At 51.0% G+C, this 27,761-nt stretch overlaps 2 protein-coding genes across 5 annotated transcripts; both read right to left on the reverse strand.

Moving 5' to 3' along the window:
• Nucleotides 1-111: 111 nt before the first annotated feature.
• On the reverse strand, nucleotides 112-10,109 carry Sytl1 (synaptotagmin-like 1). Of its 2 annotated transcripts, none has more exons than NM_031393.2 (15): nucleotides 10,009-10,109; nucleotides 7,875-8,103; nucleotides 6,310-6,458; nucleotides 6,004-6,079; nucleotides 5,883-5,928; nucleotides 4,756-4,843; nucleotides 4,439-4,533; nucleotides 4,158-4,271; nucleotides 3,887-4,053; nucleotides 3,510-3,606; nucleotides 3,064-3,222; nucleotides 2,756-2,834; nucleotides 2,555-2,654; nucleotides 477-682; nucleotides 112-330 (listed from the first exon to the last, which is right to left on the reverse strand). In NM_031393.2, the coding sequence occupies exons 2-15, from the start codon at nucleotides 8,063-8,065 to the stop codon at nucleotides 191-193; spliced, it is 1,707 nt and encodes a 568-aa protein (NP_113570.2). In that variant the 5' UTR covers nucleotides 8,066-8,103; nucleotides 10,009-10,109; the 3' UTR covers nucleotides 112-190. The 2 variants fall into 2 exon arrangements, with proteins under 2 accessions (NP_113570.2, XP_011248567.1); XM_011250265.1 differs by lacking the exon at nucleotides 10,009-10,109 and adding an exon at nucleotides 9,210-9,232 and having other exon boundaries at nucleotides 113-330.
• A 2,957-nt stretch (nucleotides 10,110-13,066) lies between these two features.
• Tmem222 (transmembrane protein 222) lies at nucleotides 13,067-24,813 on the reverse strand. 3 transcript variants are annotated; one of them, XM_006539036.2, is made up of 7 exons: nucleotides 24,553-24,813; nucleotides 17,985-18,069; nucleotides 17,692-17,836; nucleotides 16,800-16,831; nucleotides 15,431-15,527; nucleotides 15,218-15,348; nucleotides 13,067-13,943 (listed from the first exon to the last, which is right to left on the reverse strand). In XM_006539036.2, exons 4-7 carry the CDS (start codon nucleotides 16,820-16,822, stop codon nucleotides 13,856-13,858), a joined length of 339 nt encoding a protein of 112 aa, XP_006539099.1. In that variant the 5' UTR covers nucleotides 16,823-16,831; nucleotides 17,692-17,836; nucleotides 17,985-18,069; nucleotides 24,553-24,813; the 3' UTR covers nucleotides 13,067-13,855. The 3 variants fall into 3 exon arrangements, 2 of the variants coding, with proteins under 2 accessions (XP_006539099.1, NP_079943.2); NM_025667.3 differs by lacking the exon at nucleotides 17,692-17,836 and having other exon boundaries at nucleotides 24,553-24,812; NR_110978.1 differs by lacking the exons at nucleotides 17,692-17,836; nucleotides 17,985-18,069 and having other exon boundaries at nucleotides 24,553-24,812.
• Nucleotides 24,814-27,761: the final 2,948 nt, after the last annotated feature.

Genomic DNA, 27,761 nt, shown 5'->3' on the forward strand with positions numbered 1-27,761 from the left:
GTCCAAGGAGAAGCCCCTTGAGGTCTCCATGTCTGAGTGACCCTTTTTCATTTCCTGGGCTCTTTCAAGCTAATGTCTTACTACCCAGACTTCATACCCAGTTAAGCAGTCAGTAGCTCTGTAAACAGACTTTATTGATTCCGGCCATGGGTGTGCTTTAGGTGGGGGTCCACAGAAGGGTTTGACAAGGCTATGCCCTGGGGACCAGGTTGGTTCTGAGGGGCAGAAGGCCATCCACCCACTCACAGGGCCGCTCCAGGAGTGTCTGCCACAGCTGCTTCTCCTCCGGTGTGGAATCCATCCAGGGCACCTGAAGCCCATAACTGCTGCCTGGATGTGGGTGAGCCAAAGTGGAAGCTACTGTTACCTTGGAGACCTCGGGTCCCAAGAGCAACTTTCTGGTCCCAGATTATGCATTGTGCCCAAGCATCCCGAACCTCCCAGCTTGGCTCCCCTCAAGGGCCTGCTCTGCTCACCTGTACCAAGGCTGAGGCGTGTGCCCCCCAGCTGGCGACTGGCCAGGGCCCCATGGTCCCACAGGGAGAGCTCGGCACAGGCCTGGCGTAGGTCAGCAGGCCCGAAGCCGTCATAAACCATGGTGTGGTTGAACACAGGGCTGAGACTTCTTCGAACCACTCTTGTGCGTTGGCGGCTGGCCCGACTGTCATCAGGCAGCACTGAGCTGTGACAGGGTAATAAAGGAGGGCTGGTCTTAAGCAATCACCCCCTGACACTCCCTCCCTGAGCCAACCAGGCACCATGTCCTGTCCTTTCATATGGCCGTGTTCCCTGACCGTTCCCTGGCCCTGGCCTGAGATCAGGTCTCTAGCCCTCTTACACTAATCTTTTCTTAAGGCTTCGTACGTGAAGCTGATAACTGTTCACAGGATTCCAGAGAGAAGTCTCTGAAATGCAATTCTGCTATTTTCTGGCCCAGTAACCTTCAGTATTCCCTGCCCTCCCCTTTAGTTTCCAAAGCCTCAACCACTCTGTAGAGTAGAATAATATTACTCTGATATAGAGTAATAGAAAGGAAGCCAGGACGGGAGCCCCAACTCAGAGCAGTCTACTCTGTTTCACTCCTGGAGGGTGCGGTAACAACACCTGAAGCACCCAGAAACACTTTTAGAGGTTCTGTAAAAACTTACTTTGTAAACCACAGAGCTGGGGTGTAGCTTAGTGGTAGAGCCATATATGTGTGTATGTATATATATGCATGCATGCTTAGGGTGACTGAAGCATTACGGTCAGTTCGCAGCATGTTAAAAGACAACTACAATCACCAACCATTGACTCACAAGTTCAGAGCCAAGCCCCATAGCTTGTCCCTCCAAGAGTTCCAAGGAGGACCCTTGTGGCCTTTGCATCATAGTGCGTGCATAGTAGGTGCACAGCCTCTGCAGACTGCAGCCTATGCTGGCTAATGTCAACTTGACACAAACTTGAGCAGTGGTTCTCAACCTCCCTAAGGCTGTGGTCCTTTAAGACCCCCAACCATGAAATTATTTCATTGCTTCTTTGTAACTGTAATTTTGCTACTGTTATGACTTGTACTGTAAATATCTGATGTTTGCCACCCACAGGTTGAGAACCACTGAGCTAGAGTCCTCTGAGAGGAGGGAATAAGCTTAGCAAATGCCTCCATAAGATGGGTCATGCCGTGGCCAAGCCTGTAGAGCATTTCCTTAAGTACTGATTGAGCAAGGCTAAGCAAGCCTTGGAGAGCAAGCCATGAGGAGCCAGGCAGTCAGCAGCCCTCCTCTGTGGCCTCTGCATCAGCTCCTGCCTTCAGGTTCCTGCCCTGTTTGAGTTGCTGCCCTGGCTTCCTTCAGTGATGGACTACAGCGTGGAAGTGGAAGCCCTTTCCTCCCCAACCTGCTTTCTGGTCGTGGTGTTTCATCAAAATAATAGAAACCCTAACCACATAGAGCTCCTTAGTTCCCCAACTCTGAGGAATTTGTTGTTACACAAGGTCTCACTATGTAGCTTGGGCTGACCTGGAACTAGCAATGTAGACCAGGCTGGCCTGGAACTCAGAGACACACCTGCCTTTGCCTCCCCAGTGCTGGGATTAAAAATGCACACCACCACCAGGCAGTGGTGACGTATGCCTTTAATCCTAGCACTCGGGAGGCAGAGGCAGGTGGATTTCTGAGTTCCAGGCCAGCCTGGTCCACAGAGTGAGTTCCAGGACAGCCAGGGCTACACAGAGAAACCCTGTCTCGAAAACAAACAAAAAAATAAAACCCAAAAACATGCCACCGGACCTAGCCTAAGCTTTTATTTTGAGACAGGGATCTTGTGTATCCCATGTAGCCTTAATGACCTTGAACTAATCCTCCTGCTTCCAATCCTAGTTTATGTAGGTTGTTAGAGATCAACCCAGAGCCTCTTGCATGCTAAGCCAGCAACTCCACCAACGGATACCCAGCCCCAGCCCCCAACTCCAACCCCCTGCCTGGCTTATCACCTCTGCCCTGCTGATCTTGGCTGGGGGGACAGGTGGGTCAGAGGTCAAGAGCAGAAGGGACTAACACCTTAGTCGGCCTCTCACCATTGAATGTAAGTGTCCAGGGATCCTGGTCGCAGTGGTACCAGGCTCTGAGCTTCCTTTACCCAGAAGTGTAACTCCCCACTCTGAGGCTGTCCTCCTCCTGTGGGGACACTCCAGTTCAGACTACCACCTCACAGAGTGGGTGGGTCTCCCACCTCCCGGGGCCAGTCCAGCTTAAGCTCTCTCTTGGCAGTCACTTACCCTCTGAGCCGGCAGGGACATACTTAAGGGACAGAGACAGCAGTCCACGGCTGGGAAGCTCATCTGGAGATGGAGGAACCTGAAAAGGCGGGGAGTGGAGAAAAACAGGATTATGTGTGAGAAGGGTGTTGGGGACAGGGCCTCTACTGAGGAGCCCAATGGCAACGCTCCCCAGAAGAGGCGCCCTGGCTGGCAAGCCTGGCCTAATGGTATCAGTATGAGGCTAAGTAAGGCTCTGCAAACCGGTCCGTTGGGTGTTTGGTCCAGTGGGCCTGTGGGAATATCAGTGACTGCACATCAGCCCTTACCCGAGGCTGCAGGGGGAGCCAGGTAGCCTCAGAGTCCCAGTTCCATGTGTCTAGGGGCACTTCTACTTCTCCCAGGAAGATGTTGCGACCCAGACTTTCCCGGTGCCACACGGACAGGCTCAGCACGCGGCCTGGGAGATCAGCCTGCTGGACAGAGTGCTGGGGACAGGAGGTGAGTTTCAGAGGCATGCCCTGGCGTCGCTGTGGCTCACCTGTTAGCTGGAGATGGTCTCCCAGGTTCCTTTCTAGGGTGGACTCCTGAGGCAGGGTTAACTGGGGTCCTAGCACAAGTTGTGGGGCTTCAGATTGCAAGACCACTAGCTGTCTTGTCATTACTCTTCTGGGGCCGTCAGGAAAATTAAGGAACCCGGCAGCCCCTGCCACTCACCCCACTGAAAATGGTACCCTGTTCATTTGCAGGGATGACAGAACCCTTGATGCCTCACCCGCAGAGTCTCGTTGAAGATCGGGTTCAGATTCCGTTTCTTCACTGACGTCTTACGCTTGCTCTGCTTATCCGGGAGGAGGTAGCTTTTCACGTAGCTGGGCAAGGGATGTGAAGGCTGGAGGTAAGGAAGAGCCCTTCCAGAGCTTTGTCCAGCTCTGAGGTCTTATCTAGTCACCATCCATAACACAGCGTGCCCATGTGGATGTTAATGTGGATGTTAATTAACAGGCATCCAATTTAAGACGCCTCTCAATCATATTGTTGCGCCCATTTTGAAGAAGAGAAAACTGAGGCCAAGGCAGTTAAGTGGTAGGCTGGGTGATGGAGCCCCGCCCCTCAGGCCCCCTGCAGCCCACCTGTGCCATAGGCACTCACGGATCGGAGCGGCGTCGCCGGGCAGCGGCCAGGCCCTGGCACTGGATCACCTGTACTCGCAGCTCAGAGGTGCCAGGCTCGTAGCGCAGCGAGAAGAGCACGGAGCCTCGCACCTGCACCGTGCCTGCCTCTGCCTCCCCGGATAGGCTCATCAGGCTGCCGCTCAGCTGTGGGCGGGGCGGGTGGATGATCAGGGTCCCCATAGGGAAGCTTCCCACTGTGGGGGTTTGCCTGGGGTCTCCCCGCTCCCAGCCCCTCCCTAGCTCTTCACCGTAGAGGAATTGAGGCTGGACACAGAGGAGCTGCTGCTGAGCATGCGGTCAAGAGAGGGGCCGAGCCCCGGGGCCTCTTCTCCATTCTCCAGGATCTTGGAGGTCGCCTTGGACTGGAGAGGGGAGAAGCGACAGGGGCGCCCTCTTACTTCCCTGGATCTTGCAGGGGAGTTGGGGGTAGGGGGTCATTCACCGACGGTTCCCACTCCCAGGGCAGGTACACTCTCAGTCTGGAATCCGCTCCCGGTCTTGAGAACAGCCAGTGGCTACTCCCGCCTACCTGGGCTGGAGTTGGCTGGGACTCCTGCTCCGCCTTCTGCTCAGGATCCAGCTCTGGGTCCGCCTCTGCCACCTGCACACCCCCTTCGCCAGGGGCTGGAATGGGGTACAAGTTGCTGAAAGAGCCCCTCTCCTATGTGTCCCTAAGCAAACCTGGAGGGTTCACCTGTCAGCTTCAGGCCCCAGGGGTGACCTAGAGTTGTCCCCGAAGGCCAAGTCGGGGTCCCAGGAAGAAGAGGAAGGTGGACATGATGGTTGTGGGGGCGGTCGTTAAAAATGGCCTCTGATCCCCTCAACCTCTTAGGTTCCCCATCTTACCCTCCAGCTCACATTCCTGGTCCTGGGGCTCCTCCTCCTGACCTTCGGAAGCCTTTGAGGGTACATATGGTGAGAACAAATCAGGCCCCTGAAGAAAGCAGAGGGTAGAGGTCACGGTGGGGGTTAATGAGAAAGGGATCAAGGGTTATGCTGGGGTCAGAGGTCAAAGACTCCAGCCTGCTCACCTTGCTCGGTCTGAGTTAGAGTAGGGCTGCCCTCAGGGCAGGGCTACCTACCAGCTGCAGGACCAGTCAAGCCTGTACTTCACACCCTGGCATCCCAGGCCTGTCTCTCCTGCCCGGCCTGCCTGACTCCTAGGCTCAGCTGGTGGGGGCCCCAACATCTGAGTCCCTGGCCTCACCCGCCTCAGTCCAACCCCACCTTTGCTGGCGACACCTCGTGTGTGGTTGACAATGACCTTGGACTCCTGTTTCTACCTCCTGAGTGCCAGGATCTGAGGTGTTCACCACAATGCCGGGTTTATGTGGTGGCTGGGGACCAAACCCAGAGCGTCATGCGTGTTAAGCCAGCACTCTATCAACTGAGCTACATCTTTTGTGTTTGTTTTTCAAGGCGGCGTAGGGCGGGGTTCCCTGTGTAGCCCTGGCCTTCTGAAACTCTAGAGTTGTTAAAAATTGGAGGCTGGCCTCAAACTCACAGAGATCCACCTGTCTCTGCCTCCCAAGTGCTGGGATTAAAGGGGCAACCTGCCCCACAACCACAGCCCTGCGTGTATCCTTATTCTTTGGTTTTGTTGTTTATTTAGACTTATTTGTTTTATGTAAGTACAGACACACCAAAAGAGAGCATCTGACCCCACTACAGATGGTTGTGAACCACCATGTGGTTGCTGGGAATTGAACTCAGGACCTTCGGAAGAGCAGTCAGTGCTCTTACCCGCTGAGCCATCTCTCCAGCCTCTACATCCTTATTCTTATGAGCTGGAATTACAAATGCCAGCTAGGTACAGGCCACAGGTTGAGCAAGAAGCTGGTGAAGCCCAGGGACAGAAGAGACTTGTCCAGGTCTCCTGATCCCCGTAGCGTAGTGGGGTTCCTTCACCAGCACATTCACCCCCATTTGGAACCACAGTGCGCTTGCTATTAACTAAGTCTCTGGGTACTCACTTGGGTCTCAGTGTTTCTCTCTGGAGCTGCCACCTCTATGGAGACCCTGGAAGGAGGGAGCCAGAGTTTTCAGGGCTGGGCAGCTGCCCATCCCCCGCTCCTCTATGTGCTGCCTCCTCACCTGGACTCCGGCTCTCCTTCAATGGTGTTTTCCCCAGCAGCCTCTGCTTCACCATCACTCCCCAGAGCCTGGTCCCCTGGGCTCAGGTGAGAGATTCTGTGAGCCTACGTTCTCAGGAAGCCCCATACTGGCCATGACCCACACGATAGATAGATGCCCTTCCACCTCCTAGAGCCCGCAGACAGGCAGGGCCACTCAGACATTCGGTATGGGGGCAGCCAGGACTGGAGCCCAGTCCTGCCCACTTATGGTCTGCTCCCTTGGCTTCCCGGGGCTCGCCCTCCCTGCCTTAGGGTCTCCTCTCACCCTTTGGGCTCTTCTTCCTTCGGATAGAAGCCCGGACGAGGTCAGAACCAAAATGGGCGTGATGGTGCCTCTGGGAACGCGCTTCTTGGAACCAGTCCCCTGTCAGGATCTTCAGCTGCCAGGGGTCTTCCAGGGAGGCCCGGAGCTTGCTAGATGACAGTAGAAGACACAGCTGTCACAACTCAACTAACCAACATTCCTGGCACCTGCTCTGGACCGAGGACCAGGGAGTCAACAGCAAATCACACTGGACCCTTGTCCGGGAGCCACTCAAACTACTAAGGAGACAGGATCAGGAGACAGGATCCAGACTGGACAAGCTAAGTGATGGAGGGAAGGGTTCTGTGGGGATGAATCCAGGAAGACTCCCCAGAGGTGCCGACATGTGAACCATTTTTTCTTCTTCTTCTTCTTCTTTTTTTTTAAGATTTATTTTTTATTATATCCTCAGACACACCAGAAGATGGCATCAGATCTTATTACGGGTGGTTGGGAGCCACCATGTGGTTGCTGGGATTTGAACTCAGTACCTTTGGAAGAGCAGTCAGTGCTCTTACCCGCTGAGCCATCTCTCCAGCCCCGTGAACCATTTCTTAAAGGAATAACTTGGGATTCTCCAGGTTGAGCAGCATAGTAATCGCTGTTCATCAAGTGCTTATTGTGGGCCATGCCTGATAGTTTATTTTGCACATTACATGCCATGTGTGCGTGGTATGCATGCCTGTATGCTCCCATGTATGTGGTCACACGCATGTAGAAGTCAGGGTATGAACTTGTTCATCTTCAGCTCTCTCCATCCTATATACTGAGGCAAGGTCTCTCACTTAAGCTCCAAGCTCAGTGCTTTGGTGAGTCTAGCTAGCCAGCTTGCTCCAGCAATGCCCTAGCACCATTGCCGGAGTGCTGGGGCAGTGAGTGGGCCACCTTTCCCCTGGCATTTATGTGGGTGCTGGGGATATGAACTCCATTTCTCAAGCCTATGCAGCAAGCGTTTTACCCACGGAACCATCTCCCTGACCCCTTAGCTGATGTTTCAGTGGAGAAAGGGGAGGTTCAAGGTCAAAGTAACTGCCCAAGGTTACACAGCTGTCCCCAGACACTGCTTGTCACTCTTGAGGTCCTCTGCCCTTCTGCTCCTCTGGGGAGACGAAATATCTTCGTCTTGGAAGTCAAAAGTACTCAGGGATTAGGGGACATGCTCATGGCTATAGCAGGTTTATGTATATCTGGGAGCTGCCAGGAACCGATCAGGGTGACCTATGGGCACACTTAAAGGCTTTGACACTAGGTTCTAAGGGCTGAGGGAGGGTCCAGAAGGGTAGTACTAAGGACAGGCAGTATCTGTTCACCAAAGTATCCTGTCCCAAGGTGGCGGCCAGAGTAGAAAAACCCAAAGACAGGGAGGCTAGGGAGAGACCTGTCACAGGTTTAAGAGAAGTGAAGAGCTCTGAGCTAGCCAAGGTCAATGGAGACCAAAAGGTAGCACCAAGAATCACCTAGACCCAACCACCAGCATCCAAGGACCCCGAATCCCTTCCTTCTATCTGATGGCTGTCCTGTCTCACCTGACCCGCCCTTCCTCCAGCTGGCGCAGGTGGGCATCTCGTTTGAGGACATCAGAGATGGCCTCCTGTTCCTCCTCTGTCAGGAAGCTGAGGTCCAGCAACCCCTCAGCTTCAGATCCTGGTCCATGTGCCATGGGGAGGGAGGGCAGGGCCCAAAGCCTCTCCTGAGATGGGTGGCCTCTCTGGGGCATCAGCTGGGGTTGTGCCCCAGCTGGGCATATGTAGCTTCCTGTGGATAAACCAAGGGCTGATCAGTATCTCTCAAATGCACAGCACACATCCTGAAGCCAGCTGCCGGCTGTCTCCCAAGCATATACAGGAGTAATAAGGACCAATCAAAGGAAGGCCAGGTCAAGGTGAGGTGGGGCGTAAGTGATGCACTGCAAGAGATGCACATATGCGCATGCTCCTAAGGATGAATGACAGAGTATTGCAAGACAGTACACGCTGATACACGTACCCACTGTTCTACACACATTCCAGATACCTAGACAAAGACAGTTACATGCACACACATCTCCATGAAGGAACTGTGCGCACACATACATCATGAAGGGACTGTGCACACATACCCAGAGTCCTATGCCCAAGAGCTGTGCAGCACAGTAATTCTTAAACCTGTACACAGTATGCCCACTCGAGGACAAGTGTGCATTCACAAGAATAAGTCCCTGCATCTCCACAGATCTCTCTGGATTTCCTCACACACTGTCTAACCTGCTGCATACTACTAGAAACTAAGGATAGCTCACTCCCCTCAAAGCTAATATTTTGCACACAACATAACCTGAGTCTTAATGAAATGCAAAAATATACCTGCATAAACATGTGGATGCATGCACAGCCCTCCCCACCGCTCATGTTTATCCCCTACCTAGCCTGCCTCTGCCCTTGCCTCCCACCACCCTGCCCTGGCCCATTTGGCCTTCCTGTCTGAGGCAACCTCCTCCCCAACCCTCACCCCAACTTCCTCCCCCCACTCCTGTAGCACTCAGTTCCACTGAGGCCACCTGCCTGAGATTCCTCCCCACCAGCCCTTTCTCTAGGCGGAGCTTCTGAGCCCCTTGGGTCTGACCCCAGGGCTCCCCAACCTCCAGACTTGGCTGGAAGCCTCAGCTGGCAAAACAACTCAAGCCCAGGTACCACAGCCACTCCGGAAGGAAAACATTGCCAGCCGAGAGGGGCATGTGGACGTGGCAGGGGACCTGCACTCAGTAGTGGCCCTGGTCTGGGCCCGCTGGGCAGTCTCTTTTTTTCCCAGCCCCTCCTATGCCAGGCCCCCAGCTGGGGTTGAAAAGGGAGGAGGGCAGCTCAGGGGCAGGTCCTGGCTTGTACCTGTCTCCTGCCTTGGTCTCCTCCCAGCTGAGTCAGTATCCAAGCACAGCAAGCAAGCGAGCCTCCTCTCCTACCCCACTTTCCCTCCGGGGGTTTCTGCATCTCCATCGCCATAGCCCTGGGCCCGATGCCTGCTCACTGACAGTGACTCTTTCTCTGTACTTGAGGTGCTGGTATCAAGCTAGCTTGGGACTTTTCTATGGCGGGGTGTATGAGCATCGCCGTGTCCTGTCGTCCTGCTGCATTAGTAGACATGTCTGCAAGCCAGGGTAAAACATAGCATCTGTCCCTGAGTGCTGTGTTGCCTTATGATACTACAGAGTCTTACAGGAGTGTCGCTGCTGTGGGCAGTGACTTGCTGGGAGCCAGTGCCGTGTGGGTATGTGCATTTCTTCCTGTGTGGTCAGCCAGCCCAGGCTGGCTGGCTTGTGGTGTGTATGCTAGTACCCCGGGGGACCACCAGATATGGGAGTGAAGGTGGAAGACATTTGGCAAAACTGCCTGGCTTTGTCTGACAGGTTGGCTTGGTCTGGGCTGTGGGCCTATACAAGGCCAGGATCTCTCTACCTCAAGTTGTATCTCTTTCAGAGGTAGATTAAGGATCAGGTGTCCCTTGCCCTGTACTAACACTGCGGGACAGGGACCCTTTAGTGATAGAAAGTCTGTATGTGTATCTGGGCAGGCCAGAGTCATAATCTTGCTTACACCTCACCCCCCTCCGCCCAAACTCCTGAGGTACCAGAATGTGGTCAGGACACCAGGTGGCAGTGCCTGTCCCTTAGACCACTGGGTGTGTTACCTGTAAGGGTCCAGTAGGGACGACAACTTCAAAGGCGACTCCAGCTCTCCAGGAAGACAGTTCAGAGACTAGAAAGGCTGTGGGGACTAAAGCTGACTCGCCCAGCAGCTGCTGCCCCAGTCCCGAGGAGGTGGAGGAGGAGGAGGAGGAGGAGACACCTCAGCAGGGCCTGGTGCAAAACCGGGCCTGGACTGCAGCTCCTCAGGGTGCACTGGGTGCACCCACAACAGCTGTTAGAGAACCCAGGGCCAGTTTTGTGGGCCCCTGTGGTTGGGCCCGACTGTACTGTATGTACCAGACTTACCCAGGAACTATAGCAAACCTCACCTACAGGGCTAGCTCGGGGCCTTGGTTGGTCCATCTGTGGAATGGGTAGCAGAGAGTTGCTAGACCATTTCTTTGAAAGCAGAGTTAGAAACTTCTAAGAACCGTGGTAACAGGAGAATTGTAGAGTTGCCAGTAGGCAGCTTTGGATGAGGCCCAGATCTAGCACTGTGTGGTCTTGAGCGGGTTTCCTAACCTCTCTGATCTGAGCAGTAATTTCCTTCCATGTAAACTGGAGAGTAGAACCGAAGAGAAGCACAGGTGCCTGGCACAGCTAGCACGTGGCAGCAGGTGACCCCTCCCCAACAGATCAACGCTCACAGCCACTCTAGCTCCTCTGACCATCCATGTTCACAGAACAGCTATTTGACTCATTTGTCACCCTGGGCCCCTTCCATCTGAAGGGCCCTGGCTCATGGGCTGAGAAGCCCATCTTGCTCAGGAGACCCTTTCTTGGGTCTTACAAGTACACAGATTTGGGGACCATGATCTTCTTAGCCATCTACATCTGGACTCAGGCGCTGAAAGCTGCTTCCAAGTCTTTTAATTTTTAGATTTATGTATGTGCATACATGCTCTGACTCATAAATGTATGTGAAACACATGAGCACCTGACACACAAAGGAGCCACGGGAGGTGTCGGTCTCTGGGACTGACTGTGAGCTGCTAGGTGGGTGTTTGGGATCCCAGGTCCTCGGCAAAAGGTGCTTTTAGGTGCTGAGTCATCTCTTCAGCACCCTCCCCCTCCCCACAGATAGGGTTTCTCTGTAGCTTTGGCTGTCCTGGAACTTGCTTTGTAGATCAGGCTGGTCTCCAACTCAGAGTCCACCTCTGACTCCCAAGCGCTAGGATTAAAGGTATACACTACCACCACCTAGCCTTCAGCCTGTTTTTGTTGTTGTTTTGTTTTTGGCTTGTTTTTTTTTTTTTTTTTTTTTTTTTTTTTTTTTTTTTGAGACAGGGTTTCTCTGTGTAGCCCTAGAACTTTGTAGACCAGGCTGGCCTCGAACTCAGAAATCTGCCTGCCTCTGCCTCCCGAGTGCTGGGATTAAAGGCTTGCGCCACCACCCCTGGCTTCAGCCCATTTTTGAAATAACTTTTTATACTTTCTCAGTGTGCATACTGTGTTGTGCATGTGGAGGTCAGAGGACCCTGAAGGAGTCAGTTTGTCCTTCCACTCTTTAGTTCTAGGGGCTGAACTTGGTGGTTAAGTGCCCTCCCCCCCCTCGGAGCCATGCATGCTTTTGGCCCTCAAGCTTGCTTTCTTCAAAATGTTTTTATTATTTTGTGTATGGGTGTTCTGCCTATTGTGCATTAGATGTGTGTCTGCCACTTGTGGAGGCCAGAAGAGGGCACTGGATCCCTTGAGCCAGGGTACCGATGGGATGAGGTACTATGTGGGAGTTGGGAGTCATACCTGCAACCGTGGCAGAACATGCAACTTCTGCTCTTGACTGCTGAGTCATTTTGTCCAGTCCCAGGCCTCTCTTGTTTAATTGATGGTTGTGAGGCACCATGTCAGGACTGGGGGTTCCCCACCCCCTGGAAGAACAGCCTGGCCTCCCAACCTCTGAGCTGTGACTCTCACCCTCACTTGTTTTTGTCTGTCTTTTCCCTTATCTAAATTGGTTAATAAATCATTTTTAGGCTGGTGCACACCTCTAAATCCCAGCACTTGGGAGGCAGAGGCAGGCAAATCTCTGTATTCAAAGCTGACCTAGTCTATATAGCAAGTTCTAGGACAGCCAGAGCTACTCAAGAGAAATCCTGTCTCAAAAAAGAAAAAAAAAAAATCATTCCTAGGTTTCTCCCATCAAGTGAACCCCCTAGATTCTTAGAAAGTACGTGTGTAAGGATGGAGGCAGCCCCACTTACATGCATGCTCTCCACTGGTGTCCCCTGTAAGTGGTCATCCATCAAGTCTCTCCCACAGGAAGGATGGCAAACAGCATGCTTCTCCCTCCTCAGAGGCACATCTGCAGCCCTCGTCCCACCTCTGGGAACCCCTGGAAGGTAGGTATCCAATGCTGCTGGTCTTCAGGCCCAAGTGTCCCTTCTAGGGTGGGGCTCTGCTGGCTTTTGGGCCACTCTTGCTTCTGCAGAGCTTGGACAAGCTCCATGGGTGCTTATTTCTTCAATGTCACTTGAGACTGATAGTGATTGCCTTACTAGGCTGGCTGTCAGCAGGTTACATAACAGCACTCTGTAACACGGGCTGAGCGCTGGGGACAGAACCCAAGGCCACTCTGTCAGAGTCAAGCACTGTCTTGAAAACAGCCTTTAAGCTGGGCCCTGGTGGGATGCAAAGGATCAGAGGCCAGTGCATACTGGTAGGTGGTGAGAACATGAGAGTGCTGGGAGCCACAGGAAGAGGCACCAAAGAGAAAGCTGACCAGTGACATGGCTACGGGGCAAATGACATGGAGGTCAATATGGCTGCCACACAGAGCAGGCCATGGGCTGTCTTTCCTCCTGGCTTACCCCAATGCCAAGTTTTTCCCAGTAGGGAAGATGAGAGTCCTTCTGGAAGGGAGTTTGGAACATAGACCAGGAGTGGCAGGGACTTCCCACAGCCCGTGCAGTGGCAGAATTTACAAGTACTGTTGATGTACCCATAAGCTCCAGCTGGAAAGACTCAGGCATGGTGTCAGCAGCCAGATCTCTTTGCTCCGAGTCCCCAGGGATATATGAGCTTAAGGAATCAGGGCACACAGAAGAAAATGACAGACACCACTTAGACTTAAAACTTTATTTCCTGCCAGGGAGCCCCTTATAAAGGAGCCTGCAGACCAGGGGGAGGCTGCATAGGGCCCATTGTAGCAACCGGAAGCAGACCCAGCCGATCAGGGGTACCAGCTGCTCTGACAAGTTATTCACATTTTGGACCTAAAGGGTTCTATCCCCAGCACGAGGCCTCCTGGGCTGGAAACAAGTGGGATTCACGTTACCTAATTTACAGAGGACCCACTCTGCACGTAAGTGCCCTCAGCCCTTGCTAGCCAGGGCCCACATTAGCGGTGATGAGGCACACACTGTGCTGGTGTGGCAGAAAGAACATAGCCAGCCCTCCCGGTCCATTCGAGGCCAGCAGAGAAGGTTCCAAGTCTCTTGGCGTGCAGCACTTCTCATAACACATGCCCTACTTTGGGACACAACCACCAGCCAGCAAACAGCTTCAAATCCAGCTCTGAACACTGCTTTGCCCGTGGGTTCTTGTCCTCACTGTGCCCTGGGCATGGGAAGAGTAGCCCAGTGATGGTGGCAGGAAATGCTCTAAGGGAAGGAAGGCCTTCCCAGGATGGCACTGGGAATGCCACAAGGGTGAGGTCTCAGGCCCAGGGAGAAAGGACAAGGAGGCTCTAAGTGACCTCATCAGGTGCTCAGTATCGGCACTTCTGTCCCAAGTCCTGACCCTACTTCAACCCAGGAGGCAACACTGCCTGAGGGGTGGGGAATAAAAGAATTGGGACCAAAAGGGGTGAGTGTCAGGAGCCTCCTTGAGGCTTAGACCATCTGAAAGCTATCACCGCAGATTGAAGACGAGACTGACGGTCAGGATAATGCCGAGGAGAAGGACAAAGGGCAGCCAGGTCTTCACAAAGGCTCCAACACTGACAGGGGAGAAGAACACAGGGTCAAGTGAGCAGGGTTATGGCCCAGAACTCCTCCTTCCCCAACGCTGACAGAATTTAGGTTCCTAGGGCCTCCTGGAACTTATCCTTCAACTTGGCCAGTCAAGGGATGGGGCCTGGCCTGATGAATACTATGGAGGCCATTAAAGAAGCCAACAGGCTGGGCCTCACTCATCTACAAGCACTCCTGACCACAAAGTTCCAGTTGAGCGTGGGATCCACTGGGGTGGTAATGAAGGTCAGCTCACAGATATGGCTACTCATAGGATAGGAGCTGATCAGGGCCTGACCTCAACCCCAGCTCTGCCTCAGGCCTGTGTTCTGTCCTTTTCTGGGGGTCTCTAAAGCTTTAGGGGCATAGAAGTCCCGAGTTTCCCTTCCAGAAGGTCTTGATAAGTATAATTAAGAACAAAGTTGGTGAAGGGCTGGAGAGATGGCTCAGCAGTTGGGGCAATGACTACTCTTCCAGTGGACAGGGGTTCAAATCCATCCACATGGGAAGCATACAACTCTAATTTCAAGATCTGACATTCTCACATAGACACATATGCAGGCAAAACACCAATGCATATAAAATAAAGGTAAATATTTTAAAAAAACAAAACAAAACAAAACCCAAAACATGAAGTTAGAGTGGGGGACCAGCTCAAGTGTAATAAGATGTTTTCTGTTTTGTTTTGGAGACAGGCGCCTTCAACTCAGAAATCCTCCAAGTGCTGAGATTAAGTGTGCCCCACCGCATCCAGCATGTGAGATGGTTTCTAAGTCTGGGGTCTGCTGTGGGATACAGGGAATTCACCCAACCTGAGTTCTTAGTGTGGGCTGGTCCTGAGGCTGTGGCTTCCAAAGTCTCCCTGGACTGTGAGCCCAACTGTCCAGAAGCCTGCCTCTGACAAAGCAGGCAGGGGCAGGAGCCTATGGAGGTGGGTAACACTATCCAAGAGGATCCACGCTCCTCCGAGCACCTGTAGACTCAGCTTCCCTAGAAGCTAGAACCACTGCAGTCCTTTCCCAGGGCCAGCTGCAGCCCAGAGCAGCGAAACAGAACCTGGCAGTAAGCAGTGACAAGCCAGCAGGGAACCCACGTGAGGGAGGCAGGACTCTGGTACCTTGCTCTCCACCAGGAACTCAGTTGCTCTAAGACCTCAGTTTCTGTTCCAACTGTCCCTAGTGACCGAGGGACTCCAGTGACAGCCTTTCCAAGATCCTTGGGAGAGTGGCCAGAGCAGGCCTGCAGGCTGAAGACCACTCACCTGACATACTTCCCATAAATGAGGCAGAAGCAGCAGAGCGTCACCATGTTCCAGTTGGTGCTGTTGTTGTAACGCATCAGGTTCAGGGCTAAAGCCACGTGGGAGTGGCAGTTGTCACAGCAGAGATTGTGCTGGAGACACAAGAGCAGCTGGGTCAGGGTAGGGTGGGGTGGGGTGGGGCACACAGACCCCCTGAGCCCAGCCCCCACCTACCATTCGGTGCTTATACTCTTCGGAGGCATCGTGCACAGCCGTGTCCCATGCATTGGGCCCACTCGCATACACCTGTCCGGGGTCCAATTTCCAGAACCTGAAGGGAAAGGGGGGATAGTCTGGGCACTGGCTCAGCCCCTTTGCAGCTTTCAACTTTATGAATGTTCTCTGTGTGGGATGCCCAAGGCTGTGGGCGACAGGGGAAACCAGGTCCAGATCTAGTTGTGTGGCTACTTCTTCCCAACATTCTCTTCTGGAGGGAAGAGCGGAGCTCCTGAGACTTAGGATGTAGAAAGTCACAGGGCTCAGGAAACTCCCGAAGCAAGTCTCAAGACCCTTGCCAGGGTTCTCTAAGTTGTAACTGTAAATTCAGGGAGGTCTAAAAGCTTGATTTGGGCACAACCCGTGTCCGACCTGGGGTGAACCATCTATTCACATCTTCCCAGGAAGAGATACATCAGCAGACAACAACCAGGCAAGACCAGAGTGTGGTGGTCTGCATGTCTGTCCCCCTATTCTGCTGACATCTTAACCCCTGAGGAACTCCCTTTGTGGGTGGGGAGGCCTAAGAGACCCTCATTCCTTTCTTCACATGTTGGCCCCACAAGCCATGTCATGTACCAGCACCTCATCTTGGCCCTCCTAGTCTCCAAAGATGTGACACTTTTGTTGTTGATGAGCCACCCACTGAATGGCATTTGTCATGGCAACTTGAGTGGATGAGAACAGGAAACACCTGAGCCTGGGCTAATGGAAGAGGGTTAGGTCGCATTGGCGGCTGTGGGAACGGCTTGAACAAGGTGAGGAGCATAAACTGTACTGTGTGTCCCAGAAATAAGTGGCTGAGCAATCCTGGAGGGTTCAGGAGAAAACAAGGTGACAGGGACAAGACTGGCAGGAGATGCAGACCTGAATTGTCACCCTTACATGGTTGGAGGGTCTGAGTTGCTTTCCTGCCTTTCAAACAGAAAGATGCAACGGCGCACCAAGCAGCCTCCTATTCCTTAAATGGTCTACTTCCCCAAGGCCAGGCTGGTCTCCATAGACTGACCAGGACAGCCAGGGCGATACTGAGAGGCCCTGTCTCGTATGTATAGGAGATGATATTTCTGGGGTGTCCCAAGGGGAGGCAGCACTCCCGGCTACACAGGGAGACAGACTGGCTGTAAGACCAGCCCTGGTGCTTTCTAACTGTGTCACCTTGCCCAAGATCCAATGGGCTTCAAGATGAGGCCTAGACAGGGACCCACTCTAGGTGTTTGGTACAGGGCACTCAGGGTGCTGGCTCCTGCTGTGCTTCACAGGGCCTGGCCTGTAGCTCTGAGCAGGAGGAGCTTGGCCCTGACTAGGCACAAAGGCATTCACTTACTTGGCAGGCTTTCCGAAGGCCATGTTGTCTTCCTGTTGAGATACAAGAGCAGAAGTCAGTAGAGAAACTACATCCAGTCTGCTAACATCCCCGGATCAGTGGCTGAAGAGCAGTGACTTAGAAGGGGATGGCAGAGCCACAACACAGCGCTTCTCTGGCCCTCTCCTGGCCCTCAGGGCAGACTCTGGGCTTTCACCATGGCCAGGTCTCCTTCATGTGCAAGATCAACGCTCTGACCTCTCAGCACCACAGTGAGAGGTTGCTGGACCACAGAACTTTCTCATGAGGAGGAGACTGTGGGGAGTCCTAGACTCTTTAGGCAACACACACCCCAGAAATATTATCTCTCTCTATATTGAGACAGGGTCTCTCAGTATAGCCCTGGCTGTCCTGGAACTGTCTATGGAGATCAGGCTGGCCCTGAACTCATTGTCTCTGCTTCCTGAGTGCTGGCACTAAAGGTGTGAGCTATTCTGCCCAGCTTTCTTTTGTTTTGTTGAAGCAGGGTCTAGCTCTGTACACATTGACCTGGAACTCACTACACAGCTCAGGCTAGCCATGAACTCTTGGCACTCCTCCTGCCTCAGATTCTCAATCCTGGGATTAGAGGCATGGCCTGTTATGTTTAGCTAGTCAATGTATTAAGTGTATAGCAATAGGTCTTGTCCTGTTAGGATGGTACTAACAATTACTAACATAAAGAGGTCATGTTGTCACCTCTTCAGCTCCAGCCACCTGAAACAGGCAAATGCAAGCACTCATGTAGAAAGAGTCCCCTGGATTAGTGTCCGTCCATCCCCACGAAGCGGATTTGAGAACACAGTGCTTCATTCTAAGATCCCCACCATGGGAACTATGTCAGCCTCCCCTGTCCCCCAACAATGGCTCCCACCTTCTGAAGGTCCAAAGATGTGGTTCCGGGATGGTCTGACTCCACTCTTGATCTACCCTACCCATGTCTTGGTGCCCAGGGATGGGCACAGAGGCTGAACCAGTTACTTAAGATGCCTCTGGCCACACTGCCCTCCTGGCCTGTCCTGGAGGCAAGAGAAGGAAACGGGTCAAACACTGGAGAGGGGCAGAAGGCTAGGGCCCGGGTGAGAGTTATGTGTGACATCCTGGGCCCAGGCCAGCCTTCTATGTGAGCCTGGAGTCTCTCCAGGACAGGGCAAACTGGGGACTCACCGAAACAAAATAGGGGCCAGCGAAGTCACGAATGACCCCTGCAGATGTGCAGATGCCCATGTGGCCAATGATGGGGAAAAACCACCTGCAGGAGAAGACAGCAGCAAAGGACAGAGCTCAGGTCTGCCATCCAGAAATGCATGTCAAACAGTGAGTCACAGCAGGGAGGTCCCCGGGGCTACCACTGAAAGGACACCAACACCACGTGCAGCACCGGGTGCAGAGCAGCCGGATCTCTACTGGGAAGAGAAACCAGCTCTCTGACGGAAGAATGTCAGGCTCTGTAAGCTATGCCTCCGCAGCTCTATTCTGAGGATGTACAAACACATACATTTTCCCCTCAGTGCCTGCTTAGCATATACAAGGACCTGGCTTTGAACCGCAAAAGGCAAAAATCCTGATTGAACTGTGCTCTTAAAAAGTGTGCTTTGAATCCCAACACTTGGGAGGCAGAGGCAGGCGAATTTCAGAGTTCAAGGCCAGCCTGGTCTACAGAGTGAGTTCCAGGACAGCCAGGGCTACACAGAGAAACCCTGTCTCAAAAAACCAAAAAAAAAAAAAAAAGTGTACTTCGATTGGGGCTGGAGAGATGGGTCAGTGGTTAAGACCACTCACTGCTCTTCTAGGGGACCTGGATTCAATCCCCAACCCCACACATGGCAGCTCACAACCATCTGGCCTCTGTAGGCACCAGGCAGGTGTATTGCACAGACATATATGCAAGCAAAACACCCTACACATAAAATGAAAAAAAAAGTATACTTTTTTGTTATACGTAAATTATCTCAAAGTGTATTTTAAAAAAAGACAACAAAACCCGACTGAGCTGGACACGGTTGGTATATGCCTGTGATCCCAGCACTTGCCTTGTCTACACAGTGAGATCTTGTCTCAAAAACAAAAAAACAAAAAAACCCAAACCCCCAAAACAATGGGACTGGAGAGATGGCTTAGCCATTAAGAGTACTTGCTGTTCTTGCAGAAGACCTGGGTTCAGTTCCCAGTATTCACATGGTAGCTCAAAGCTACGTCACTCCAATTCCACAGGATGTGACACCCTATTCTGACCTCTGTGGGCACCAGGCATGCATTCAGTGTGCATATATACATGCAGACAAAACACCCATAGGCACAAAATAACATTCTTTAAAAACAATCCTCACTGCTCTCTCTCTCTCTCTCTCTCTCTCTCTCTCTCTCTCTCTCTCTCTCTCTCTCTCTCACACACACACACACACACACACACACACACACACACACACAGAGAGAGAGAGAGAGAGCAGTCATATGTAACAAGGAAAAGCACACTGCTGCTATATGACACAGAGTCTCAAGAGTGTGTGCCTGGAAGAAAGCCTTACCCAAGAGTATAAAATATAGTACTGTTTATGTTCCAGAAGCCAAGACAAACCTATGGCTATTGAAGTGGGGCTGGCAAATGGCTCAGTGGTGAGGGTGCCTGCCACCATGCCTGGTGACCCATGACTCCTGGAAAACGACTCCATAAAGCTGTCCTCTGACCTCCACATGTGTACTGTGACACACTCACTCCTGTATACACACACACACATTAATAATAAAATGAAGGAAATTTCACATGTTATTTTATGTGTCTGCCTGTGGACATGTATGGACACTCACAAGCACTGGACCCCACTGGGGCTGTCAGCCACCTGACACGGGTGCTGGGTCCTCTTAACAGTGCAGGTCTGCTGCTGAACTGTTTCTCCAGCCCCGTAAGTTGAAAAAGAAAGAAAACCATAAAAGCTTCCCTGAGCTGCATGCTTAAGATTTTTGTATCTTATAATATGGAAGTAACCGGGCTGGTGAGATGGTTCAGTGGGTAAGAGCACCGACTGCTCTTCCAAAGGTACTGAGTTCAAATCCCAGCAACCACATGGTGGCTCACAACCACCCATAATGAGATCTGATACTCTCTTCTGGTGCGTTTGAAGACAGCTACAGTGAACTTATTCTAATAAGTAAATCTTTGGCAAGTGGGGTTGGCTAGAGCAAGCAGAGGTCCTAAATTCAATTCCTAACAATCACATGAAGGCTCACAACCATCTGTACAACTAAAGTGTGTACTCATATACATAAAATAAATAAAATCTTTAAAAAAAATATGGAAGTAACCCTTCAAGCATGAAGTTTAACAGCAGGGCAGGATATGTAGGGCTGGTAAGATGGCTCAGGAGGTAAGTAAGGTGCTTGGTACACAGCCCAAAGAGTGAGGGGCAGTGGTCAAGAAGGCAGGAGGAGGCCAGTGTGGAGGCTACTGCTCCAGTCCCAGCCGCAGTTCAATAGCCAACTGACTAGAGAATCATAGGTAATTCTCTGCTGAGCCATTTTGCCAGCCCCAGTTCAATAGCCATAGGTTTGTCTTGTCTCTAAAGGAAGAGATTTTCTTTTTTTCAAGATTAATCTTTACTTATGTAAATACTTGTGTATCTGTGTGTGCAGTGTGGGGCATGAGTACAGGCGCCTGCAGAGGCCAGAAGAAGGCATCTGATCCGCTGCAGCAGGAGTTCGGAGTTGTAACCAGAGGATGCTGTGCTGAGAACCGAATCTAGGTCCTCTGCAAGAGCAGTGTGGGCTTTTAACCACTGAACCAGCTCTCCAGCTTGTTCCTGGACTTTAAGAGCTTTAAGAGTCAGATCCCTGCAAGCTCTCCCCACCTCCCCCATCACAATCCCAGCTTCACACACAAGCAGCCATTGATGGAACTCCAGACCCATCACCCTGCTTTATTCTCTTCATCATATCCATGCACTAAAGCCCATCAACTGCTCGTTTCTCCTCACTAAATCCTTACACTCCATGAGAACACAGACTGTGTCCCCTTTACTGCCATAGCTTCTAAGATGATGCTTGTCTCGGCACATAGTTCCAAACTCCCTATGTATCTGTCAGCAGAACGAGGGACAAATGATCCACCATATTTAAGAGTAGAGGGGTGTAGCTGGGTAGAAGGAATACGTTTCAATATTCTACATCATAGTAAGGTAACTGTAACTGACAATTAACTGCTGATTTCAAAAGAGCCAAGAGAGGGTGCTGAATCTCTCCACCCAGAGAACTGAGAGCCGAGGTACGGATACACGGTTCTCTCTAACCTGATCCTTACATCCCGCCGGTGTGTGTGTGTGTGTGTGTGTGTGTGTGTGTGTGTGTGTGTGCATGCGCCCCGGGCCCTGAAGTGTGTGGAGTATAAAGACAGACAACCTCGGGTGCTGCTTTGCCTTCTGCCTTGTGACAGGATCTCATTGCTGTCTACTCCAGGTAGCTGCCTATGAACTTTTGGGGAGTCTCCTGGGATGACAGGACCACTCCCATGCCCGCCTCTGCTGAGTTCTGGGGACTTGAACTCAGATCCTCATGTTTGTGAGGCAAGCACTGTGCACGCCCATTTAACTGGAATGCTGGAAAGTCACATTGTCCCCAACACACATTAGGTTGCTCTATATGAGAAGTCAGCAGAGGGAGGTGGATCTCTCTGAGTTCAAGGCCAGCCTGGTCTACATAGTGAGTTCCGGAGCAGCCAGGACTATATAGAGAGACCCTGTCTCAAAACCAACAGAAAAAAAAAAAGAGAGTACAGTCGGGTTGTGCTTGTTTCAGATGAAGTCTGAGCAGGCTAGAGCAGTTTTTTCATTTCCACCTTTCTGCAGAGCAACAAGTACTTTGCGGAGGGGCTACTGCTCACAGTCTATGTAGAACAACACTGCTCACATGCGTGGTGCTCAGTGATGCTGAGGTGCTTGGTGAACAGTCGCTACCTGACTGGCAGAGGGTAAGCAGCTGAGGACCCACAGTGAACATAGGACGGACACCAAGAACTGTGGGAAACAACTCCTCTGGCTCCTCAGAACCCAGTCAGCTCTTCCTGATCCAGACTCCTCCCTCCGCCATGAGCAGTACTGTCTACATCTCGGCTGCTGATGGCAAATGGAACTGGGGATGAAGGTTGGAGAGACAACACTAACCTCTCGATGCAGCTTGTCAGCTCCCCAAAGACAAGCTCCCAAGCTAGGCTAACTGCTGTCTCTTCTGACCTAAAAGTAAAGCTTTAGTGAATGTATTAGTTGCTCATGCTGGAGTTTCATGCCTCAATATCTGCTTTCAGATATTGAGACAGGTTGATGTAAGGACTGCATGACAGTGTGCAAGAAATGTTTAGCTGTTTTTATTATTAGCAGCAGTAGCTATCACTAAGAGGTGGATAGGTCATGGACTCAGTTTCCACCTCTGATCTCCCTGTCATAGACATGAGAGTTACCTCCTCTGCCCCTACATCTGCACACACCTTTAGCAACATCACATAACTATGGCATTACAAAAGTTAATTTGCCCTGTCCCTTCTGCTAAGGGGCGAGTCCTCTGTCAGGAACAGTCTTACTCATGTTGGTCTTGTGGACACAGATCTGAAGAGAACTGAGACACCAGCTACTTCTAGCCTAGAAATGGGGAACCGTGTCTCTTTACCTCTTGTTGCTTCCATTTCTCAACAGAGAAACAATATTCCTGAAAATGAGGGGCTGCAAATTGTTCAGTATATAAAGGCACCTGTTGCCAAGTCTGAAGACCTGAACTTGACTCACACACAGCAGGGGACAACTGACTCCTGAATGATGTCCTCTGCCGGCCACAGCGCTCCTACACACACAAGGTAATCTTTAAGAAGAAATGAGGAAAAAGCCAACATGGCCAACATGATTGGATTCCACACAAACCACACGGCCACCTGAGTACCCAGCCGCTTTCACAGTGACAGCCCATTCTCTTCACAGCTCTCCTCCACATCTGGAGTTCTCCTGTCCGTCAGTTACTTATTTACCCTCTACGGCTCCCATCAACACCTGGAAACAAGCGGCACACCCTGCCGCGGCACACCGGACAGCTAGGCTTTACACCTGCTACTACAGACCACAAGGAGTCAGTCAGCAAACGTGTTAAGAGGAAATTTTAATGAATTGGATCCAGTGTCTAACTCTGGAACCCTAGGTTGGCCCTTCCTCTGCAGCTTACAATGGCCTCAACACCGTCACAGACCTCAACACCGTCACAGACCCCCATTCTGGCTTTGCCTGCTGAGAACTGGGAATAGAGGTGTGGACCACCCCTGCCCTCTACATTTTGAGACAGTATCTCTCATTGACTTGACAGGAGTAGGTAGCCAGCAAGCCTCAGAGATGCTCTCACCTCCACTTCCTCAGCTCTGGGACTTCAGGCAATGCACTGCTGCATGAAGGTTTTTTTACATGGTTAACAAGGATCCAAACTCAGGTTATTCACAGAAAGCACTTTTACTGACTGAGCCATCCACCCTGGCCCAAGTAGCTTTACATACTTTAAAAATTAGGGTCATTTGATAGATGAAATGGCATACACCTGTAGTCCCAGAACACAGAAGGCAGGGGGAACAGGGGTTCAAAGTCAGGTTGGGCTACGAAATAAATACCAGACCAGCCAGGGCTACATATCAAGCTCATGTCTCAGTCAAAACCAATAAAATAAATAAATACAAAATCGAAAGATTAAAATGATTTGAAGATCAGAAACATTTGAGACTAAAAATATTCCTTCTCCACACAACTTGGCTCTGTTTGTTTGTTTGTTTGAGATTGGGGCTCACTATACATGCCTGGCTGGCCTGGAACTCCTACCATATAATTCAGGCTGCCCTCCAACTCACAGACATCTGCTTGCCTCTGCCTCCAAGTGCTATGGTTAAAAGTATGGATCCCCGTGCCTGGTAGCTGATTTTGATAGAAGGAAAGAAAAGAGTACCTCCTCAGGTGAGAGGTAGGATGCCACAGCTGAAAGATGAGTTATATATAGTCAGTGAACTAACTGGCTTCTGAATATCTTCTTGCTGGGATAGTCAACGGACCAAGACGATGTTACAAAGGAACTCAGCTTCCCCATGGGGGAAGGGGATTTCTACTACAGAAAATAAAGCTTGTAAACTGTCCAGACTGTTAGGATTAAGGTAGGAGGGTTGTAAGCTGCATTCTTCCACTGGGAGGCAGATACCTAGGTCGCTGAGACTGCTTTGTAACTCAAATGATGTAGGGGGAAAAACGCCAGCACGGACCTCCCAATGCTGACATTCCACGAACCAGTGTGGCTTCGATCAAACACTCAGTTCTGTTTCTAAAGGCGAAACGTCTTGTGCATAACAGACGACAAGTACGCGCTCGTTTGCTCAATGAGTGAAAAAACAAAAACAAAAACCAACGGGGAATGAATGACGATGCCTCTTCAGACAATGATTAAGGGTCTTTTCTGTACGCCTGCAGCTTAAGGGCGTGCTAATGACCAGATCTTTGCTGCTGATCTACACTTCTCCTCCTCTCCAGTTAGACCTGGGGGAACCAGGGCCGGAACTATGCCCCACATCCAAGGGGACCGCGCACCTCATAGGTGACGAGAGCTCTAGGGGACTGGGGGCTAGCCTGGCCCGGAGTACGGGTTGCTGCAAGTCTGGGGAAAAAAAAGCTAGCATGGCACCCCGGAGGATGCTCGGGCCCTCGGCGACTTCGCGCTGACATCGGAAGACACTCACGTGAGCACCGGGATGGGTGTCCACACCACGCAGTAGGGGAAGCGGCTCCGCTCCACGTCCATGACAACGCCACCGGACCCGTGGTACTGCTTCATGTCCGTCTCGGCCCCCGTCGGCGTTTCTACTTCCGCCATCCGAGGAGGGGGCGGCGGCGGCTGTAACAGAAGCGGAGAACTCCCTTCCGCTTCCGCCATCCCGCGCGCGTCCCGCTCGGGAAGGCCGACCGCGCCGCCGCTCGCCCCTGTGTCATCACTTCCGGGAGGCGGAGTGTCCTCTCGGTCGATCTTCCCCCGGGGAATTGGAGCCTTGTCCTTCTGGGCCCGGCTAGTTTAGCCTCTTTCCCGTGTTTGTAGCGGAGCATTTCCGTGGACCTCAGGAAGCTCTCAGTCGAGCCCCGGGAACCCACAACCAACCGCGGTTCCGCATGCCGGCACGTGGTGCAGGCACTCTTTATTGATCACTTCTTAGGTGCCAAGCATGTGATATTCATTGGTACTACTGTCTATAAACTGATTAGACGTGCAAATTTAGTTGTTTCCCCCAGAAAACAAATCAGAGACAAAGGCTCTTAGAAATGAAGTGAGCAACGATTCAAACGCAAGTCTTTGTAGATTTCCTTTGTCCTTTTTAGTCTGTGGCATGAGTTACATAATAGTCTGTTACGTGATGGTGTAAAAAGGGAGGTCAAACTAAAATCTTGGTGTGTATGGGAGACACGTACACTTGGTGTGTATGGGAGGGAGCAGCCTTGGGCCTGGGGAGAGCACGGATGCAGAAGTGCCAAGACAGGAAACTTGAGGTCACTATGTGCAGTAGAGAATATCATCCAAGACTTATCTAAATCTCTTTATTGTTCGTGTTTTGGGGCACATGTTTGTTTTTGTTTTGAAACAGGGTCTCACTATGTAGCCCTGTCTGTCACTATGTAGACCAGGCTGACATTGAACTCTTAACTCTGCCTCCCAAGTGCTGGGATTTAAAAGGGTACATCACTAAGCCAGGTCCTTTTTTGCTTTATAGAAAACTCGGCAGTTAGCACTTGTCTAAGATCACACTCAAGAACACAAAGTGGCCAGGCTCCAGTCTTGGAATCTTTTGATTTTTCAGAGGGATAATCAGAGAGACATGGAAGTGGAATGTTATGCGGTGAGGAGTGGGTGGGATGGGTTTGGAAGACAAGAAGGGAACCAGGCTATAGGAAGGTGTAAGAAAAATGAGGCAGAAAGGCAAACAGATTGTTTCAACAGGCTGAGACTGAGACTGTTTTATTGGAACAGCGGGCTGGAGGAGATATATATATGTTACAGCTCCTCTTTGTGTGTGTGTGTGTGTGTGTGTATGGTTTGACTGGGACCAGAGTGGGGGTTGTTTTCCATACTCAGGCATATTGTTTCTGCAGGTGAAGCAGACCTGTCAGATAGGGGCTAAGCACTTCATTCTGGCTAGAAGCTATGGCTTAGTACAGCTAGATTCAATTCCTCATCACCTAAGACTATTAGCCAACAGAAGGTGTGGACAAATGTTTAGGGAAGGCAAAAGCTATGCTTTTGAGAAGGTTTGCTTCCATGAAATGAGTCTCCTTTAATAGTAACTTGCCAAAAGCCTGCGGTCCTGATAATTTTTTTTTGTTTGTTTTTGTTTTTGGTTGGTTGGTTGGTTTTTCGAGACAGAGTTTCTGTGTAGCCCTGGCTGTCCTGGAACTCACTCTGTAGACCAGGCTGGCCTCGAACTCAGAAATTCGCCCTGCCTCTGCCTCCCATGCCTCCCAAGTGCTGGGATTAAAGGTGTGGGCCACCATACCCGGCGATCCTGATACTTAAATGCATTAAAAAAGAAAAAAATCTGGGGGGGAGGGTATAGGGGACTTTTGGGATAGCATTGGAAATGTAATTGAGGAAAATACGTAATAAATAAAAAAAAAAAGAAAAAGAAAAAAATCTGTACTGTGGAAAATCCAAAGGTCTTGACTACATCATACATCAGGTAGTGCAGTTGCTACTACTGCAGAGCAGAGCAGACCCTCTGAGAACTATGCACCTAGCGAATGTTTTCTAAATGTTTCTCGACTTTAAATATCTTTTAAACATCTCACTAGTATCCTAGCCGAAGCTAATTCTAGTCCACTCAAAATTCTTTGAGCATTTTTTGTACCTCTTTCATGAATGACCCCATGTAGTATGACCCCTGAAGGGCAGCAATCAGCCACCAGGACAATTCGGAATAGATTAAGGGTCCTTTAAATAATTGTCAGATGAGTAAATCACATTAGTTCTTGACCCAATTGCAGTAATTGTCTAAATTCTTCTGTTCATCTATGATATTCTTTTTTTTAAAGGTTTATTTATTATTATATCTAAGTACACTGTAGCTGTCTTCAGACACACCAGAAGAGAACATCAGATCTCATTACGGATGGTTGTGAACATGTGGTTGCTGGGATTTGAACTCAGGACCTCTGGCAGAGCCGTCAGTGCTCTTAATTGAGCCACCTTTCCAGCCCCATCTTTGATATTCTTTTACCAACACTGGCAACTTGTATGCCTTTTAATCATTGATTGTATGTATGGATGAGCACACAACCAAAATAAGTCTCAGGGGGTCTGCCACGAAGTTGGCAGATTTAGCAAAATGCATTTAATCAGAGAGACTGCAGTGGCTTCCCTTGGCACTTAGTGTAAGATACAAATATATACCATGCTTTCACTTACAAGGCTCTGTAGCTTCTTACTTCTTCACTATACTACGGATACCCTAGCATCTGATCAGCTCCTTCCACAAGTGTTATCCCTTCATACTGAGGAGTATGTCACACACCCCATCCCTGCCTTTATTTATTTATTTATTTTTAAGATTTCCCAGCACCAGGAAAAGTTCAATCTTAAAAAACAAACAAGGGCTGGTGAGATGGCTCAGTGGTTAAGAGCACTGACTGCACTTCTGAAGGTCCTGAGTTCAAATCCCAGCAACCACATGGTGGCTCACAACCATCCGTAACAATATCTGACACCCTCTTCTGGAGTGTCTGAAGACAGCTACAATGTACTCACATATAATACAAAAAAACAAACAAACAAACAAACAAGCTGGGCTTGGTGACACATGCCTTTAATCCCAGCACTCAGGAGGCAGAGGCAGGCAGATTTCTGAATTCGAAGCCAACCTGGTCTACAGAGTGAGTTCCAGGACAGCCAGGGCTATACAGAGAAACC

Source organism: Mus musculus, chromosome 4 (assembly GCF_000001635.26).
Source record: "Mus musculus strain C57BL/6J chromosome 4, GRCm38.p6 C57BL/6J".
Taxonomy (NCBI): Eukaryota; Metazoa; Chordata; class Mammalia; order Rodentia; family Muridae; genus Mus; species Mus musculus.

Bases quoted from the DNA above. Each gene is read 5' to 3' on its own strand.
- Sytl1 (NM_031393.2), bottom strand. From the start codon at position 8,065: ATGCCCCAGAGAGGCCACCCATCTCAGGAGAGGCTTTGGGCCCTGCCC. The intron at 6,080-6,309 runs GTGAGAGGAGAC...ACCTGAGCCCAG, and splicing joins AAGGAAGAAGAGCCCAAAGG to GGGACCAGGCTCTGGGGAGT. The intron at 331-476 runs GTGAGCAGAGCA...ACCCACATCCAG, and splicing joins ACGCCTCAGCCTTGGTACAG to GCAGCAGTTATGGGCTTCAG.
- Tmem222 (NM_025667.3), bottom strand. From the start codon at position 24,746: ATGGCGGAAGCGGAAGGGAGTTCTCCGCTTCTGTTACAGCCGCCGCCG. The intron at 18,070-24,552 runs GTGAGTGTCTTC...CTTCTCCTGCAG, and splicing joins ACACCCATCCCGGTGCTCAC to GTGGTTTTTCCCCATCATTG. The intron at 15,528-16,799 runs GTAAGTGAATGC...CTTTCCCTTCAG, and splicing joins GCCTTCGGAAAGCCTGCCAA to GTTCTGGAAATTGGACCCCG.